Genomic DNA, 15,899 nt, shown 5'->3' with positions numbered 1-15,899 from the left:
CTATTCATTCTCTCTCTGATATTCACCATGTAAAAGGACATTAAATCTTGTGAACTGTTTGCAACTTATTTACAGAACAGATTTTGAAAAGTGCTCAGTAAATTCACTTTTTGCAAATTTTTATTATTACTGCATAAAACACTTTTTAATGAAACATTTTGTTTCCACATTTTCACTCTATACTGTTTCACTTGTAATTCACAAGTGATTTATTGTTCAAAAAGCTGAACACAAATATGATTCTATTTTAAATAGAGTTGTGTTTGATGTACTTTTCACCATGAAGGTTTGGTTTTTGTTGATGTCAGTAATGCCATTAACACAAATAAAATCTGACTTAGAGACATTTTTAATTCATTTTAACTTTACTTAATAATTCTGGACGTCAGAGTTTTAAGTTAATGTTACAGGCATTAAAAGTCCTGTTGTAGTCATGAAAAAGCAATGACAGAGCTACATTAAAGTAAAGAGAATATTAAAGTCAGTGATCATCAAAAAATATATAATAAAATTCAATATTCATTATTGTTTTTTTTTATTATATTATATCAAATTACAATCACATTAATGCTTTTAGAGTTTTTTTTGTTTACATTAGTAAAGAGTAACCCATTTTCTTCTATGGTCTACTACCACTTATGTGATGTTGCCTTATTTTTGTAATCCCTGTGACTCAAAGTGCACAACACTCCAGTTTTCCGTTTCCACTGGAGGACCCGTCCGGCCATCAGCGTCGCCTGCGGGACGGCGGCCGGTGCCGTATGGGCTGGACATGGAACAAACATTTTTCGTCGGGGTTGTATGTTTTAAATGTTTGTTTTTTTGGGTGGGGGCGTATGTTACGGTTCGGCGTTGGCAGTGTATTGTTTTAGGCGTTTTGTTTTGGCGTGACTGTTATGTGTTTCCTGTTTTACTTTGAAAGTCTGTGTTATCTTAGTGTTCAGTTTACGTTTCCTTGTCTCGTCAGGTCTAATTTGCCCCAGCTGTGTTTCCCTCCTGTGGTCCATTCCCTAATTGCTCCTTCTATGTATTTAAGCCCTGTGTTTCTGTATGTCATGGTTGCGATCCCCCCGTTGTAAATAGTTTGGCGCCTTGTGGTTGGTGATGTAAATAAATGTTGTATCTTGCTTTAAATCTCGTTTTGGGATTATTTTTGTGGAAGCCCGTATTAGTTTTTTCTCGTGTGTTTTTGCCTTATTTTTATTTTCCTGCGTTGCACCCCGGTTGCCTAGGCCGGGGTGTAACATATGGGGGCTCGTCCGGGATTGCCTTCGCTGGGGGGTCCGGGGACCGCCCCAGCCTTTGTCGTCGCTGGAGGGTCCGTGGGACCGCTCCAGCCTTCATCCGCCTTCGTTGGAGGGTCCGAGGGACCGCTGCAGCCTTCGTCGTCTGCTGGAGGGTCAGTGGGACCGCTCCAGCCTTCATCAGCTTCGTCTGCCTTCGCTGAGGGGAGGGTCCGTGGGACCGCCCCAGCCTTTGTCGTCGCTGGAGGGTCCGTGGGACCGCTCCAGCCTTCATCCGCCTTCGCTGGAGGGTCCGTGGGACCGCTCCAGCCTTCGTCGTCGCTGGAGGGTCAGTGGGACCGCTCCAGCCTTCATCAGCTTCGTCTGCCTTCGCTGAGGGGAGGGTCCGTGGGACCGCCCCAGCCTTTGTCGTCGCTGGAGGGTCCGTGGGACCGCTCCAGCCTTCATCCGCCTTCGCTGGAGGGTCCGTGGGACTGCTCCAGCCTTCGTCGTCTGCTGGAGGGTCAGTGGGACCGCTCCAGCCTTCATCGGCTTCGTCTGTCTGGATCAAACTTTTCACTTGGTGTTAAATGTTTGATCTTTGGGTGGGGGCGTATGTTACGGTTCGGCGTTGGCAGTGTGTTGTTTTTGGCGTGACTGTTATGTGTTTCCTGTCTTACTTTGAAAGTCTGTGTTATCTTAGTGTTTTCAGTTTGCGTTTCCCTGTCTCGTCAGTTCTGAGTTGCCCCAGCTGTGTTTCCCTCTTGTTGTCCATTTTCCTGATTGCTCCCTCTAGGTATTTAAACCCTGTGTTTCAGTGTGTCATGGTCGCGATCTTCCCCCCCGTTGTAAATAGTTTGGCGCCTTGTGTTGTGATGTAAATAAATATCATATTTTGCTTTAAAGAAAATAGTGGTCGATACTTTCGTTTTGGGATGATTTTTGTGGAAGCCCGTATTAGTTTTGTCTCGTGTGTTTTTGCCTTATTTTTATTTTTCCTGCGTTGCACCCCGGTTGCCTAGGCCGGGGTGTAACAGCCAGCATCCAGGATGTCAAAGGTCTGTCCCGGGACGAGAGTGAAGTCAAACCTTTGGAGCAGTTTGGCCATCACCACTTTAGCCTCCATCTAAAAAACACAACAGCGCCCACAGAGATGAGTCAGTGTGTTTATAGGTGAGCGGGTCTTCACATTATTTAGCCATCCTCACCTGAGCAAAGTTCTTTCCCAGGCACGCACGAGGACCGAGGGAAAAAGGGTAGTAGCAGTAATAAGGCCTTGTTGAACAGACAAGAGACAGCCTCAGTTACTGTGAACCATTTTTCTCATTAGGTAATAATGACCGAAAACAAGAATAAAACATGTCAGCATGGTGAAACAGTGTGTTTCTTACTTGGGAGCATCTGGGTGAAATCTGTCTGGATCAAATCTCAGTGGATCCTTGAAGAATCTCTCCAGTCTCCCACTCGCATAGGAGCTGAACTAAACATTAGAACAGTTTATTATTTATCTCGATTCCAGGTAACTTTTTTTTTTAAAGGACTTAAGCTGGTGGGGGGGCTGTTTGGGTTCTGTTTGAGTAAATGATTAGAAGCATACACGCATACACACACCCATCTTCAAACCAAAAGGTATTAAAACATATTTAAAATCTTCACAACTTACAAGAGCAACAAATCCTCCAGGTATGTGGATCCCATCAATCACCATGTCTTCAGCAATATGACGAGATGTGCCCGGAGCTGTGGGGTACATTCTCAGAGTCTCTTTTAACACCTGGGGGAAGATTACAAGGAATACGTGTAATGTGTATGTGTTAGTCTGCATTTAACCCAGTGAAGCAGTGGGCAGCCACTGACTACTGAGCTATCCCTGCCTGTAAACTGGTCTTGTGTCATAACACACGAGATGCAGCCTTTGATTGTTAGTTGACAAACTTTGATTTTTAATCTCATGGATTCACACTGAAAACATTACCACAAAGTTAAAAGAAAGAAAGAAAAGTAGCAGTTCTCCATCACGCTGGTTACTTCAGGGGTCTCAAGACTGACTCAGAGGGATTCAGGGTTCAAAACTCATTTTACTGTCATTCAGCACTACCTCAGGAAAGCGATGCAGAACAAAAATATGTGGCATGAGCTCAAATAAAAACACAAAAAACCTCATTGCGATGTTTAAAAAGAGGCAAGTGTGAGACATAAATAAATGTAAAATAACAAAAAACAGTGCTGCATATTTGAAAACACAAATAAAAATGATTCAATTATTGCACAAGAGAGCCGATGAGCTGATTGCACTGGAAATTCTTTCTTGACAGATTTGTAGAGTATAATAATCTACAAAATAGCAGCTGTTTGAGCTGTGCAACAGTCTGATGGTGGTTGCAAAGAAGCTTCCACAGAACTGCAATGACCTGCACCTCTACGTTACTGTCTGCCTGAAAGCAGGAGTGAGAACAGACCGTGGTCGGGGTGTGAGGTGTCCCTGATAAGGTTTTTTGCAGCGTTGTTGGGCCAGGCCCTAAATAGATGGCAGGGTGGCTCCACTTGTCCTCGTTCTCATGCTAGAGATATGCTGCTTGTCAGCACACTCTCAGCGGTGCCTCTTTAGGAGGTGGTGAGAACATCTGGACTCAGATGTGACCTTTTCAGCCTTTCTTGATCAGTGAGGTGGTGTGCAGGGACAGACCATACATCACATCAACTCCCAGGAAGTTCATGTGCTCCATGCTCTCTGCTGCGGTGTCGTTGATGTAGAGCAGTCTGAACGAGGGGTTTCTTCCTGTAGTCAGTCACCAGTTTCTTGGTTTCATTCACATTCAGGAGAAAGTTGTTGTTGCTGATCCACACTGTGAAAAGCTCCACTATCTCTCATCGCTGTCCTGGATCAGACCCACGGCTGTTGTATTCACAGTGTAGTTAACCCTTTAAAGCCGGTCGGATCGGGCACGCTCTGTTTTGCATAACTATTTTTAAATCCCGGTAGCACTGCAACCACGTAAGCTAGCGCAATATTTTTTTTTTGCATATGAAACCAGAGGTCAAGGTCAAGGTAACTTTATTTATACCCATAGGCAAGGTAAACTTGCCCAGCCCTGGAGCAGGGTGCCGCCGGTGCATCGAGCCACCTGGGGGGCTCTTCAACTGGTGGGGAAGATTGTCACATCTTGCAGGAGCTTTCCTCTCCTCAGGGGCTCTCTCTGCAGGAGGGGGAGATACAGGAGAGGTACTTAGACATTCACATTACTCACACTCTCATTACACATACATATAGGATCTTGGGGGTGGGCACGATACACGGAATCCAAAGTACCATCAGGGTGTACACCCCACCCCTGGCGTCGTTGCCCACCTCTCAATTTTAAATACACATAGACATTGAGGGCTAGCAGGAGGGACCATGCGCTTACCTGCTGCTCTCTGGCAGGTAGCTCCATGCCCTCCTGGGTTTTAAATGCACCTTAGAACACACATGCATCAACACTACAATGAGCGGGTGGAGGGAGGTTTGGAGTCTTCTCTCACCCCCGTTCTCTGCGACCTGCTGGAGCGGGGGGACTAGGAGGAGGAGTTGGCCATCCGACTGCGGTCTGGAGTGTGGGGCCTCCCTGCTGCTGCGGAGTCGGGGCGGTCTGCCTCCCCCCACCGCAGGGAAAAGGGTAACACCACCTGGGTCTGGGTGCAGTTCCCCCCTCCAGGGGCAAGGGTACCTAGACCCGGTTTGTAGAGTACGCTTGGGGAGTGTGATCGTGTGTACAACGTCTCTTTATGTCTGTCTCCACGTTGGTTGAGTGTGGAGTAAGTGCATATGAGAGCATGAGGGTGGGAATGGATGTTTGTGTCTGTGTGTGCCTGTATGTCTGTGTCTATATGTCAGGTTGGGTGTCAGGCGCCACCTCTCTGGGGACATCTCAGGCCCTCCAAGGTTTGGAGGCCTATCTCCACCCACCACCACTTCCCCTGCCGGTGGCGGACTCCCTCAGACATCGGTGCGTTGGTGGTTCTTTGTGTCCGGGGATGGGCGTCCAGGTACACACCGGCTCACTCCTTGGCGGCCGCTTATCGGGGCCTGGAGCCTGGGGCTCGCTCGGGCCACTTCGGAGGTGGGGTGCCCCCGGCCTCTCGGCCTGGGGCTCGGTCACTCAGGCACGGCTGGCTGCCGGCGGAGCTCACGGGCGCGTCACTGCAAGTCCCCCTGGCTTCTGCTCCGCGGCTGCTGAGTGAGCCCTCATCTGGGACTCTCCTCAGCTCTTTCTGGGACAGTGGCGCGGCTGCCCCTCTGTTGGTCTTCCTTGGTCTCTTGTGTTCTGGGGGCCTCTGGATGTCTGGAGTTTTGATCTCCTCCATACCTGCTTCATGCCCTGGAGGACGGGGCTGTGCCCCCCCACACCCTCTAGCAGATCATTACATGAAGGAACCTTTTAAAAAAAAAAAAACAAGCGCGTCCATGCTCACAGGTGTACACACGGGTGATCACACCCACAAACTACACCCTTTTTGGCTCCTACCTCAAAGCACACTGTGTTCTGTTGATCTTATGTGCTGCACAATAATGTTTAATATTTAGTATTTACTGTCATATTCCCATATATCATTGTGATGTTGTTTATTCTATTACTCTTGTTCTCTTCTGCTTGTTTTCTTTTTTCTTTCTCAGCAGGTGATCCAGGTGATTGATATATGCATTTTTTTCCTTCTTTTTTTTTCTGCTCATTCTGTTGGTTTTTGTCTTTTGCCCTTCTCCCCTGTCCCTCTTCTCAGCTGTTTCTCTTTCCCTCTTTCTTTCTCCCCTTCTTTCCCCCAGTCAAGTCTGTCCCGTATTCAGTAAGTGAAAATAAAATAAACAATAAAAGGTGAATCAAATGGACCATTACGGCAAGGCTGGGATGGTCAGTTTGGTAAAGTAAATCCGTTGGGCATCTTTCTTTGCCTTTAGACAACAATTCTGATGGCAAAAGAGCCAAACGGGACAGGCCAAAAAAAAAAAAAAAAAAAAAAATGATAGCATTTAGCATCCCTTCAAAAACACACATACCCAATAAAGATATAAACCTCCCTGTAGCACATATATAGTAATTTAATATTTCGAATCAAAAACAGTTTTTATTTAATTCAAAGACAGCAACGGGGACAAAGCTATTTTTATAATGCTTTGTCCTACATCTCGGAAATAGAAACCTCCGTCCTGAGGAAAGAAGCTGAAATTCACCCCTTAGCGGATGGGAACCATTTTTAAGGATTGATAAAGCCATCCTCTGTACCTGCTTGGAGTACAGGGAGGCTAAACAAGACTGTGGCTCACCTATCAGACGACTGGACCATCTCACTATCTGATTTAGAGAGTTTTTCTCTGTGACAGAGGTCTGACCAAACCATGCCACCAAACAAAAGGATAAAACAGACTCAATAAACGAACGATAAAACAAAGTTAAAATTAAAAGAGGAGTTGTACTTACATCAGCTTGTCCTCGGTCACAGTTTCCTTCCACATAAAGCTTTGCAAAAACTGCATAAAAAGCACTTGCAGCAACAAAAACATAATATTCCAGAAACACGCTTTGCCGATCAGATCAGCTGTTTGTAACACTTCCTATGTCCATCAGCGCGAACTATCGCATGTCCGCCATGACTTGCCTAAGACCGGAAGTGACGTTATTTTGCGGAAATGTAGTTTTTTTTTTACCATCAGGGCTTTATGAGCCTATAATGGTGTTTTTAAAAGTTATGTTTGACTTTATGACTTTCTGTGTCGTTTCTGGGATGCTTAGGGTTAGGGTTAGGTGCACTGCTGAAAATAGTTTATTTTGATGCATATGCTTTTTTTTTTTTGTAAATTTGCATTATAATATTCATTTTCATTTTTCCTGCAGTATATAAAAATTGGTGTATTTCAAAAATAAAAATATGAAGACATTTAAAATAAATTTCCTGTGGTGGGAAACTATTTTGTGCAACTTTATTGTATCTGCAGTTTTGAGGGATAAGCCTCATAAATTTCTCTAACTAGAAATATATGTTAAAAAAACAAAAACAATTTTCAAATTTTTTGTAGTTTATTGCACTTTTTTGCAATTTATGTAATGCACTTAATGCATGCATATTATTATAATTTGGGCTATAATGGTTGTATTGATGTATATCAACTTGAAATGCTCCCAGAAATGGCTCCACAGCATGTAAAAATATAATATAAGCTCTGGCGGACTTGGTTCTATGGTAGTTCTTAAAGGGTTAATAGGATTTATACAAAAATCTGTGGAACAATCGTGTCATCATGTCAAGGCTATAGTCACTTAAGCAGGTGACTGAGGGTTTCTTTGGCGCTGGGATGATGTGATTTGTAGCAGGATGGCACAGCATCTTGGAAGCATGCAGACTTAAACAAAAAAAATTCTGTGGGATCTCAAAATTTATTTTCATTTTCATAACATGCAGCACTTTTATGAAAATCTTGGATGCTATGCAGGCACAAAAGGTTCCTTTGCTCACTGGTTATTAAAAAAAGTCACATCAAACTATGTGATGATTTTGTGCAAGATTAAAATGCTAAGTGCAAACGTTATTATACCAGCACTCCCCATGATGTTACCATATATATTATCATAATGAAGACATAAGCATGATTACATTCATTTCATATGAATTTACAGTGTAGTTCATACATGACACAATTTGTTCTTTAAATTCTTTTTTTTTTTTTTAAATCACAAGTTTTAGACAGGAATAAAAATCAAATCAGTTTTACCCTTTAAACCAGAGGTGTCAAACATGAGGCCCGGGGGCCAAATTGGCCCACGGCCATTAATATTACGGCAATGAAATAAAATTTTAAAAAAGAAGAGAAAATCCATTCTGTTCTTGACAAGGATCTTTTTACACATTTATTTCTACAATTTAGACTCAAAGAGTTGTGCTGATTTCAGTTACTAAAGAAGCATTTCTAAATCATGTAGCAAAACTGAGACATAGTGTTGAAGCTGTACTTTCTTTTTCCCTATATTAATATATCTCAGGGACCAAAAATAGACCACTTTTTATGTAAAGTACTTTAAGATCCTTTATTTTTGTAATCCCTGTGACTCAAAGTGCACAACACTCCACTCTTTGGTCTGAGTGTGCCAGCATCCAGGATGTCAAAGGTCTGTCCCGGGACGAGAGTGAAGTCAAACCTCTGGAGCAGTTTGGCCATCACCACTTTAGCCTCCATCTAAAAAACACAACAGCGCCCACAGAGATGAGTCAGTGTGTTTATAGGTGAGCGGGTCTTCATGTTGACTTACGCTGTCATCCTCACCTGAGCAAAGTTCTGTCCCAGACACGAGCGAGGACCGAGGGCAAAGGGGTAGTAGCAGTAATAAGGCCTTGAACAGATAAGAGACAGCCTCAGTTACTGTGAACCGTTTCACTCATTTAGTCTGAGATAATAAAGTGTGTGCAAATATTAAATGTATGTAAAGTCAGCATAGTGAAACAATGTGTTCCTTACTTGGGAGCATCTGGGTGAAATCTGTCTGGATCAAATCTCAGTGGATCCTTGAAGAATCTCTCCAGTCTCCCGCTCACATAGGAGTTGAACTAAACATGAAAAGATTACATTTTTGCATTTTAATCATAAGTGTATTTGTTTGCAATCATTTGAAACAGTTGAATAACAGTTGACCTGTTTTGTAATATTTTTGTGGCCAATTCCTTTTATACATATAAACCTGAAACTCAGTTTCTCTTTTAGAGTTACAAACATGTTAAGAAGAAAAATAACTCACAAAAACGCCGACTCCTCCAGGTATGTGGACACCATCAATGACCATGTCTTCAGCAACATCACGAGATGTGCCCACAGCTGTGGGGTAAATTCTCAGAGTCTCTTTTAGTACCTGAAGGAAGATCACAATGAGCGGTGCACACTTTGGTTGGGTATGTTTTAAAAGAAATACTGGCAGAGGCCAGTGGTACCGCTCAGCCGCCTGCCAGTGGACTTTTTAGCTCGCAGAAATCCCCTGGAAGTCCCACAACACATCATTTTCTGTTCACTGTGACTGACATGTTTATTAGTGCATGCAGGAACATTAAAATATGTCCTTTCACTCCCATAAGGAAATGATTTTGACATGACACTGATGAGTTTAGGGAAAGAATAATCATTTTTAATTCACAAACTAAGCAGCCTTCATAGTCACTTAAAAACTGCTTATGTCTTACAAAAAATAAATAAATAAATAATTGAATACATAAATAAACCGCTTCCCTGCCAGACGGGTGACCCCTGAAACACCTGTGTCAGCAGAATCAAACATGATATTTTAGGCCTTACTGTATCAATCCTCTCTTAATCACAGTGTATTCTTACCTACATTTTCATGACAATACAGACGACCTAACAGAGTTTATACTTATTTGGTCAAAGATCCTTAATAAACATCAACTCTCCGTATTTGTAACTGGTAACAGATAATCGATAATATTAACGTCTATGCACCGTTTGAGTCAGTGCTGTTCTTGAGTTGACCACCTCCTCGAGCTTTTGTGTTTACGAGATTCTTAACAAACTTGACCTCTGACCTTTACCTTGAGGTCAGAGTCACTAAATTTTGAATTCCTGATAGATCCACGGCATCAATTTGCAAATCCTCAGAGACTTCTTTCTCAAATTATTGTACTCACAAAGTTGTGAGCCCAACGACAACACGCCATCAGTGTTCTGGCTGAGTGGTATAATAATTATTTAATAAACAAACAGGTACCTGTGACAGGTAGACCAGCTCTCCTAAGTCATCATAGCTTATGTCACATTTCATCCCAATGACGTCATCGACCTCTTTCTTTGCTCTAAGGAATAAAAATATTTAGAAAATTTTAGAAAACCAAAATTCTCTCTATATATTACACAGTAATAAGAACAGCATAAATATTGCCTAAAACATCTTTAGAGTTTAACACAAGTCGTATGGGTAAAAAACTAGAACCCAATTAAGCAGATGAGAGAAAGACATTGCATTTGATATTTTATACATCTATGTCTATCTCTCTCATATCTATATATGTTTCTATATATATCTATATATCTATAGCTATATATAATCATAATCTCAGGATTGTGAATATTTTTGATGTTTGATATTTGGATGGCTCAAATTAGAAGAAGTTGTTTTCACACAATGGGTTGACAGTCAGATCTGAGGCACACACTGATTGTAAGAACTGGATCTATCAGACTGACTGTACAACAAGTGTGTCACAGCAAGAAGCTTTCTGAAGATCTCACAGACTTTTGTTTAAGTCCTCTTTACTTGTAGGACCTTATAGGTTCAGTCAGCTGATGTTTCAGGTTATATTCATGCAGAAATACAGAAAATGAAATAAAATAATTACAAATCAAAATTAAAATAAAAAATTAAATGAAAAGTGTAAATTGTGAAGTTGTGTTTGACTTCTTACTTCTCCAGTATTTCAGGATGTCTTCCGAGCTCCATGACGCAAAAAGACAGCTGATTGGCTGTTGTTTCTTGGCCTAAAATGTTACCAGTTTGTCAATAATGTGTCAGAATATTACGTCAAAAGGAAACAGCCATGCAACTCTTAATCAAGAAGTTGTAATCCTAATTTCTACATCACAACTCTTTGAGTCTTAAAAAGCCTAGTTAACTTAAAATCAATAATATCATTATGTAAGAAAAACAGATCATATGTTTCTTTTTCTTGATTGATATTTTACTTATTTGCAAATGTTATGGTCCCGGTCACAAATAAAGATTGAAAAGAGTAATAAATATGTAATTTTTAAAAACATTTGAGACAAACAGTCAGTAACACAGGAACTAGAGTTTTGTGACACAGTGTGTGTGTGCAGATATTATGCAGCCCCTCTGGATAAGAAAGGACAGTTTTGTCCATGCTAAGTGAACACGTGACAACAATTCACAGACAACAGTGGCCACATTGTGTAAAACTGAAAATAAAACACACTCTTCAGTGCAGTGAGCTTCGTCTGACGCTACAAAGGAGCTTCCAGCTGCATTTCACACATCAAAGCTGAAACAACAGAGACTCACCTGCAATGAAAAATGTCACAAAATTGTCCAGCATAAATTCTTCATCTTCTTCAGTCATGTTTTCCTCTGAAATGAGGAGAGAATGGACAGATACATCGATATTTAACTTCTCCTGGTTTCCAACATTACTTACAAACCACATGCACCGAACTGAGAAGGCATCAAAAACTGTGGGTCACATTTGTTCTATTCACTTTGTCTCGTCACAAAGAGAATAAAATATTGCTCTAGTCTAGTCTAATGTGAAATTTGGGGACTCCAACCTTGGCTTGCAGTTTTGATGATTTGTGTCAGGATGTCTTTGGGGACCTCGTCACCGTTTTGCATGGCGGCCTTTCTCTCACTGATCCACTTGGCTCCAGTTGTACGGAGCAGGCGGCACGCTTCCCTCACCTCATTGACGTATCGTCTGTTCTTTGGATTGTACTGGAATGGCAGACTGAAGGGTTTAGCCTGGCATCCTGATAACAATGTTGTTGGCAGACATACTTCATAACAACAAACGCTGAAGTAATACCTCAAAAAATATGTCTCTAACATAGGTAACCATTCCTTTCAGACATGTCTCAATGGCTTTAGGGAAAGGTGAACTATTCTTCAAGAGGTCCAAGTCCACCCCGAAGGCAACCTGAAATATCAAGACACGGATGGACCTGCACTCACACTTACAACACGCTTAGAAACTTTTTAACAGTAAATTAAAACAAACGTAAAAGCTTGTGCCTTCATCAGAATTATGAAAAAAACAACAAAAAAAACCCACGTTGCATCTGTAAAACTGACTATGATACCTTACTAATAACATCCAGGGTGACACAGTTGAGAAGATGGAGCATATTAGCTTCTGTTTTATTGTCAGCAAGCTCTGCAAGTTTATCCATCAGTTTATCTGCTGTCTCATTGAAGGTTCCCATTAGACCTCTCAGATACCTGGAAAAAAAAAGTTTGAGACAGAGGAACAGCGACTAAAGGATTATCAACAACACTGATTTATATCCAGTATGACTGTAAATAATGGATGAACATAACATAAACAGGTAGCTCAGCAGACACTTCTTTCTGACACGTTGCTAGAATTTCATAACTCACAGGCTGCTGAACGCAGGGTCCATGATGCGTCGCTGTTTGTACCACTGCTCATGATCTCGTGCTGTTATCAGACCATTTCCAAAGAACCTGAAACCCACCCAAAAAAAAAAAAATCACCAACAGGAGAATTAAACATAGCAAAATATGATTTTCACTCATAACACTGTCACAAAGCATGCTTTCTATTATTTTCACAGTTATATTACTGCTAGCATAGGTACACAACATGGTAAGATACTTCAAGATTCAAAGTGTTTATTGTCATGTGTCACAAGAGAAAGGCATTTCTTTGTGCAATGAAATTCTTTCTTTGCTGTCCACCCACAGATGCCGATTAATATATACAATAGAAATAGAACATATAAATACAAATAGTACAAATAAATAGCTGAAGACAGAAACGGAGACAAAATATGGAGATTTGAAACAGATGTGTGCAAAAGAGCTATAGCTTATATTGCTGAGTTTCATTTAGTTGGAACGATAACGGATGGATATATAAATACAAAAGCCCAAAATTACCATGACATTCATGCCCATGATGACGGAATGAAAGTCTGACCACAACAATATAACTAAAAGAAACAGATAATCTGATACATCACCTTTGACCAAACAGGTTGAAGAGTCTTTTATAGGCAAACTTCTCTTTAAGGTACTTTGGGGACATCAGGATTTCCTGAAATCAGAAACAAAATGACACAAAAGTGTGACGACGAAGAAGAAGAAGAAGAAGAAGAAGAAGAAGAAGAAGAAGAAGAAGAAGGCTTTAAATGTGAACAAGTCCCCAAAAGGCCAGTAGCTGGCGCTGTTTATTAGCAGGGACCTCTGCCAACAGGATTGATGGGTGCACTTTCACACACAACAGGTTTGTTGCACTGTAGTCATTTTAAACTGAAACAGTAGAGATACACAGGTACTGCTAATCACAATAATTCACAGATTTACAGAAATAGACCCTTTATTAATGACACCTGTGTACTGATGTGAAAACAGTCAAGTAACAAGTGTTTACCTTGGTGGCCTCTGGACAGTACGTACACAGTGAAACGTAGTGAAACATATTTATCCTGTAAACAGGTCCATACTTCTCGGCCCTGCAGGTGACATCTTAATTAGATCTTTTAAAGGCGAATGATATTAATACTGTAATACAAAGAGTACAGTAAGAACTGCAATGTATTTGTTATATAGGCAGAAATTAACAGGCAATTAGCGGCAAAATATGCTGTGAAAAAGGAAACTGCGTCAGTTCAATACAGCCAGGCTAGCTAGCATTGGCTGGCAGCAGTCCCAAACACTGACCTACATATTGTGTTAGCTTAATGGTTTGACGTGTTGTTTTTTCCGCATAAAAACTTTGTTTGCGCTAAACTTACCACTCCAGAAATTTGTCGTGTATAATTCCGTCATTTTTCATCGCCTTCAACATCGTTGGTGAGTGTCCGAAGAAAAAACTGAGGAGGAAACAGCGAGTTACTCTCAAGTAACGTCCGCATAACTGCTTCAGCCGACGACCTTTCCTACCTGTCCCTCGGCGGCCCGGGGATGTGGTCATACTTCATATGAATGTATTTAATGTACAAGCAGTAGCCAAGAAACGCAATGACGAGCAGAAAGAAGAGAAACGTAAGTGCCCGAGCAGCCAGGCTCAGAAGCAGGCTGGAAAGTGCCATCCTGGAAAATGTCCCGGAGACGTCCGTGTTAAAGCTGGTTGTCCTTTCAGTTAGAAAGTCCACGGCCAGATAAAAGCAGCGAGCCTGTTATCAGTGACTCTTCAGACTGAAGTAGCCTACGCAGTTCAGATCATTAACACGACACTCCATCACAGTATCCCACTTAAACTTCAGGAATATCGATATGTTAGGACGCAGAAACCATAGTGCTTCCAGTTCAGCTGCTTTGGTGCAAATAAAGCAACAAGAGGTTCATTGGAGCTGCAACAAGAAAACCTGGCTTTTCAGCTGGACCTCTGCAATGCACTCCTCATCGATCCCAGTCCCTTTAAAGCTAAGCGTATCGTATTTGATACATGTGGTTTTGTGAGTTTTATTTGTGTGACCTTTATTTACCCTCAAAAAAATGATACAAATTGCATGACAAATTTTAATGACTAAGTTGCAAAAATATGGCTAATGTAGCAAATGTGATACAATTTAAACACATATGCAGATTATAATTTTATATATTTTTTATACATGTCGTCTAAAGGTTCAACATACACTCCATTATCAGAAAAATAAAGATTTCTGGCAGTTATTTCATGGTTCAGGTTTTAAAGGGCTGGTTTTGCTGGTGCCCGTGTCACTGCTGGCAGCATTATATTATGAGCTCCTGATGAGATAATTGACAGATGTTGTCCTGATTCATCCAGGCGAGACCATCGGTGAGCTCTGTGCTGCTATTGATTTAGAGTCCTATTCATTCTCTCTCTGATATTCACCATGTAAAAGGACATTAAATCTTGTGAACTGTTTGCAACTTATTTACAGAACAGATTTTGAAAAGTGCTCAGTAAATTCACTTTTTGCAAATTTTTATTATTACTGCATAAAACACTTTTTAATGAAACATTTTGTTTCCACATTTTCACTCTATACTGTTTCACTTGTAATTCACAAGTGATTTATTGTTCAAAAAGCTGAACACAAATATGATTCTATTTTAAATAGAGTTGTGTTTGATGTACTTTTCACCATGAAGGTTTGGTTTTTGTTGATGTCAGTAATGCCATTAACACAAATAAAATCTGACTTAGAGACATTTTTAATTCATTTTAACTTTACTTAATAATTCTGGACGTCAGAGTTTTAAGTTAATGTTACAGGCATTAAAAGTCCTGTTGTAGTCATGAAAAAGCAATGACAGAGCTACATTAAAGTAAAGAGAATATTAAAGTCAGTGATCATCAAAAAATATATAATAAAATTCAATATTCATTATTGTTTTTTTTTATTATATTATATCAAATTACAATCACATTAATGCTTTTAGAGTTTTTTTTGTTTACATTAGTAAAGAGTAACCCATTTTCTTCTATGGTCTACTACCACTTATGTGATGTTGCCTTATTTTTGTAATCCCTGTGACTCAAAGTGCACAACACTCCAGTTTTCCGTTTCCACTGGAGGACCCGTCCGGCCATCAGCGTCGCCTGCGGGACGGCGGCCGGTGCCGTATGGGCTGGACATGGAACAAACATTTTTCGTCGGGGTTGTATGTTTTAAATGTTTGTTTTTTTGGGTGGGGGCGTATGTTACGGTTCGGCGTTGGCAGTGTATTGTTTTAGGCGTTTTGTTTTGGCGTGACTGTTATGTGTTTCCTGTTTTACTTTGAAAGTCTGTGTTATCTTAGTGTTCAGTTTACGTTTCCTTGTCTCGTCAGGTCTAATTTGCCCCAGCTGTGTTTCCCTCCTGTGGTCCATTCCCTAATTGCTCCTTCTATGTATTTAAGCCCTGTGTTTCTGTATGTCATGGTTGCGATCCCCCCGTTGTAAATAGTTTGGCGCCTTGTGGTTGGTGATGTAAATAAATGTTGTATC

At 41.0% G+C, this 15,899-nt stretch overlaps 1 protein-coding gene across 1 annotated transcript; it reads right to left on the bottom strand.

The window, feature by feature from the left end:
* Positions 1 to 7,611: 7,611 nt before the first annotated feature.
* On the bottom strand, positions 7,612 to 14,237 carry LOC145420569 (cholesterol 24-hydroxylase-like). Its single transcript, XM_080289895.1, has 15 exons — positions 13,886 to 14,237; positions 13,738 to 13,815; positions 13,374 to 13,455; positions 12,964 to 13,037; positions 12,359 to 12,445; positions 12,061 to 12,199; positions 11,787 to 11,897; positions 11,533 to 11,695; positions 11,270 to 11,335; positions 10,656 to 10,728; positions 9,962 to 10,046; positions 8,984 to 9,094; positions 8,707 to 8,795; positions 8,515 to 8,581; positions 7,612 to 8,427 (listed from the first exon to the last, which is right to left on the bottom strand). Exons 1-15 carry the CDS (start codon positions 14,032 to 14,034, stop codon positions 8,269 to 8,271), a joined length of 1,533 nt encoding a protein of 510 aa, XP_080146021.1. The 5' UTR covers positions 14,035 to 14,237; the 3' UTR covers positions 7,612 to 8,268.
* Positions 14,238 to 15,899: the final 1,662 nt, after the last annotated feature.

The sequence above is a fragment of the Astatotilapia calliptera genome, chromosome 15 (genome assembly GCF_964374335.1).
Source record: "Astatotilapia calliptera chromosome 15, fAstCal68.1, whole genome shotgun sequence".
NCBI lineage: Eukaryota > Metazoa > Chordata > Actinopteri > Cichliformes > Cichlidae > Astatotilapia > Astatotilapia calliptera.
The sequence above is the reverse complement of the archived record's forward strand: the minus strand, read 5'-3'. Positions and strand labels throughout refer to the sequence as shown.

Excerpts from the sequence above, each read along its gene's own strand:
- LOC145420569 (XM_080289895.1), bottom strand. The coding sequence starts at position 14,034 with ATGGCACTTTCCAGCCTGCTTCTGAGCCTGGCTGCTCGGGCACTTACG. Across the intron at positions 13,456-13,737 it reads CACGACAAATTTCTGGAGTG|GGCCGAGAAGTATGGACCTG; the intron begins GTAAGTTTAGCG and ends TGTCACCTGCAG. Across the intron at positions 8,582-8,706 it reads TTTCACCCAGATGCTCCCAA|GCCTTATTACTGCTACTACC; the intron begins GTAAGGAACACA and ends TATCTGTTCAAG.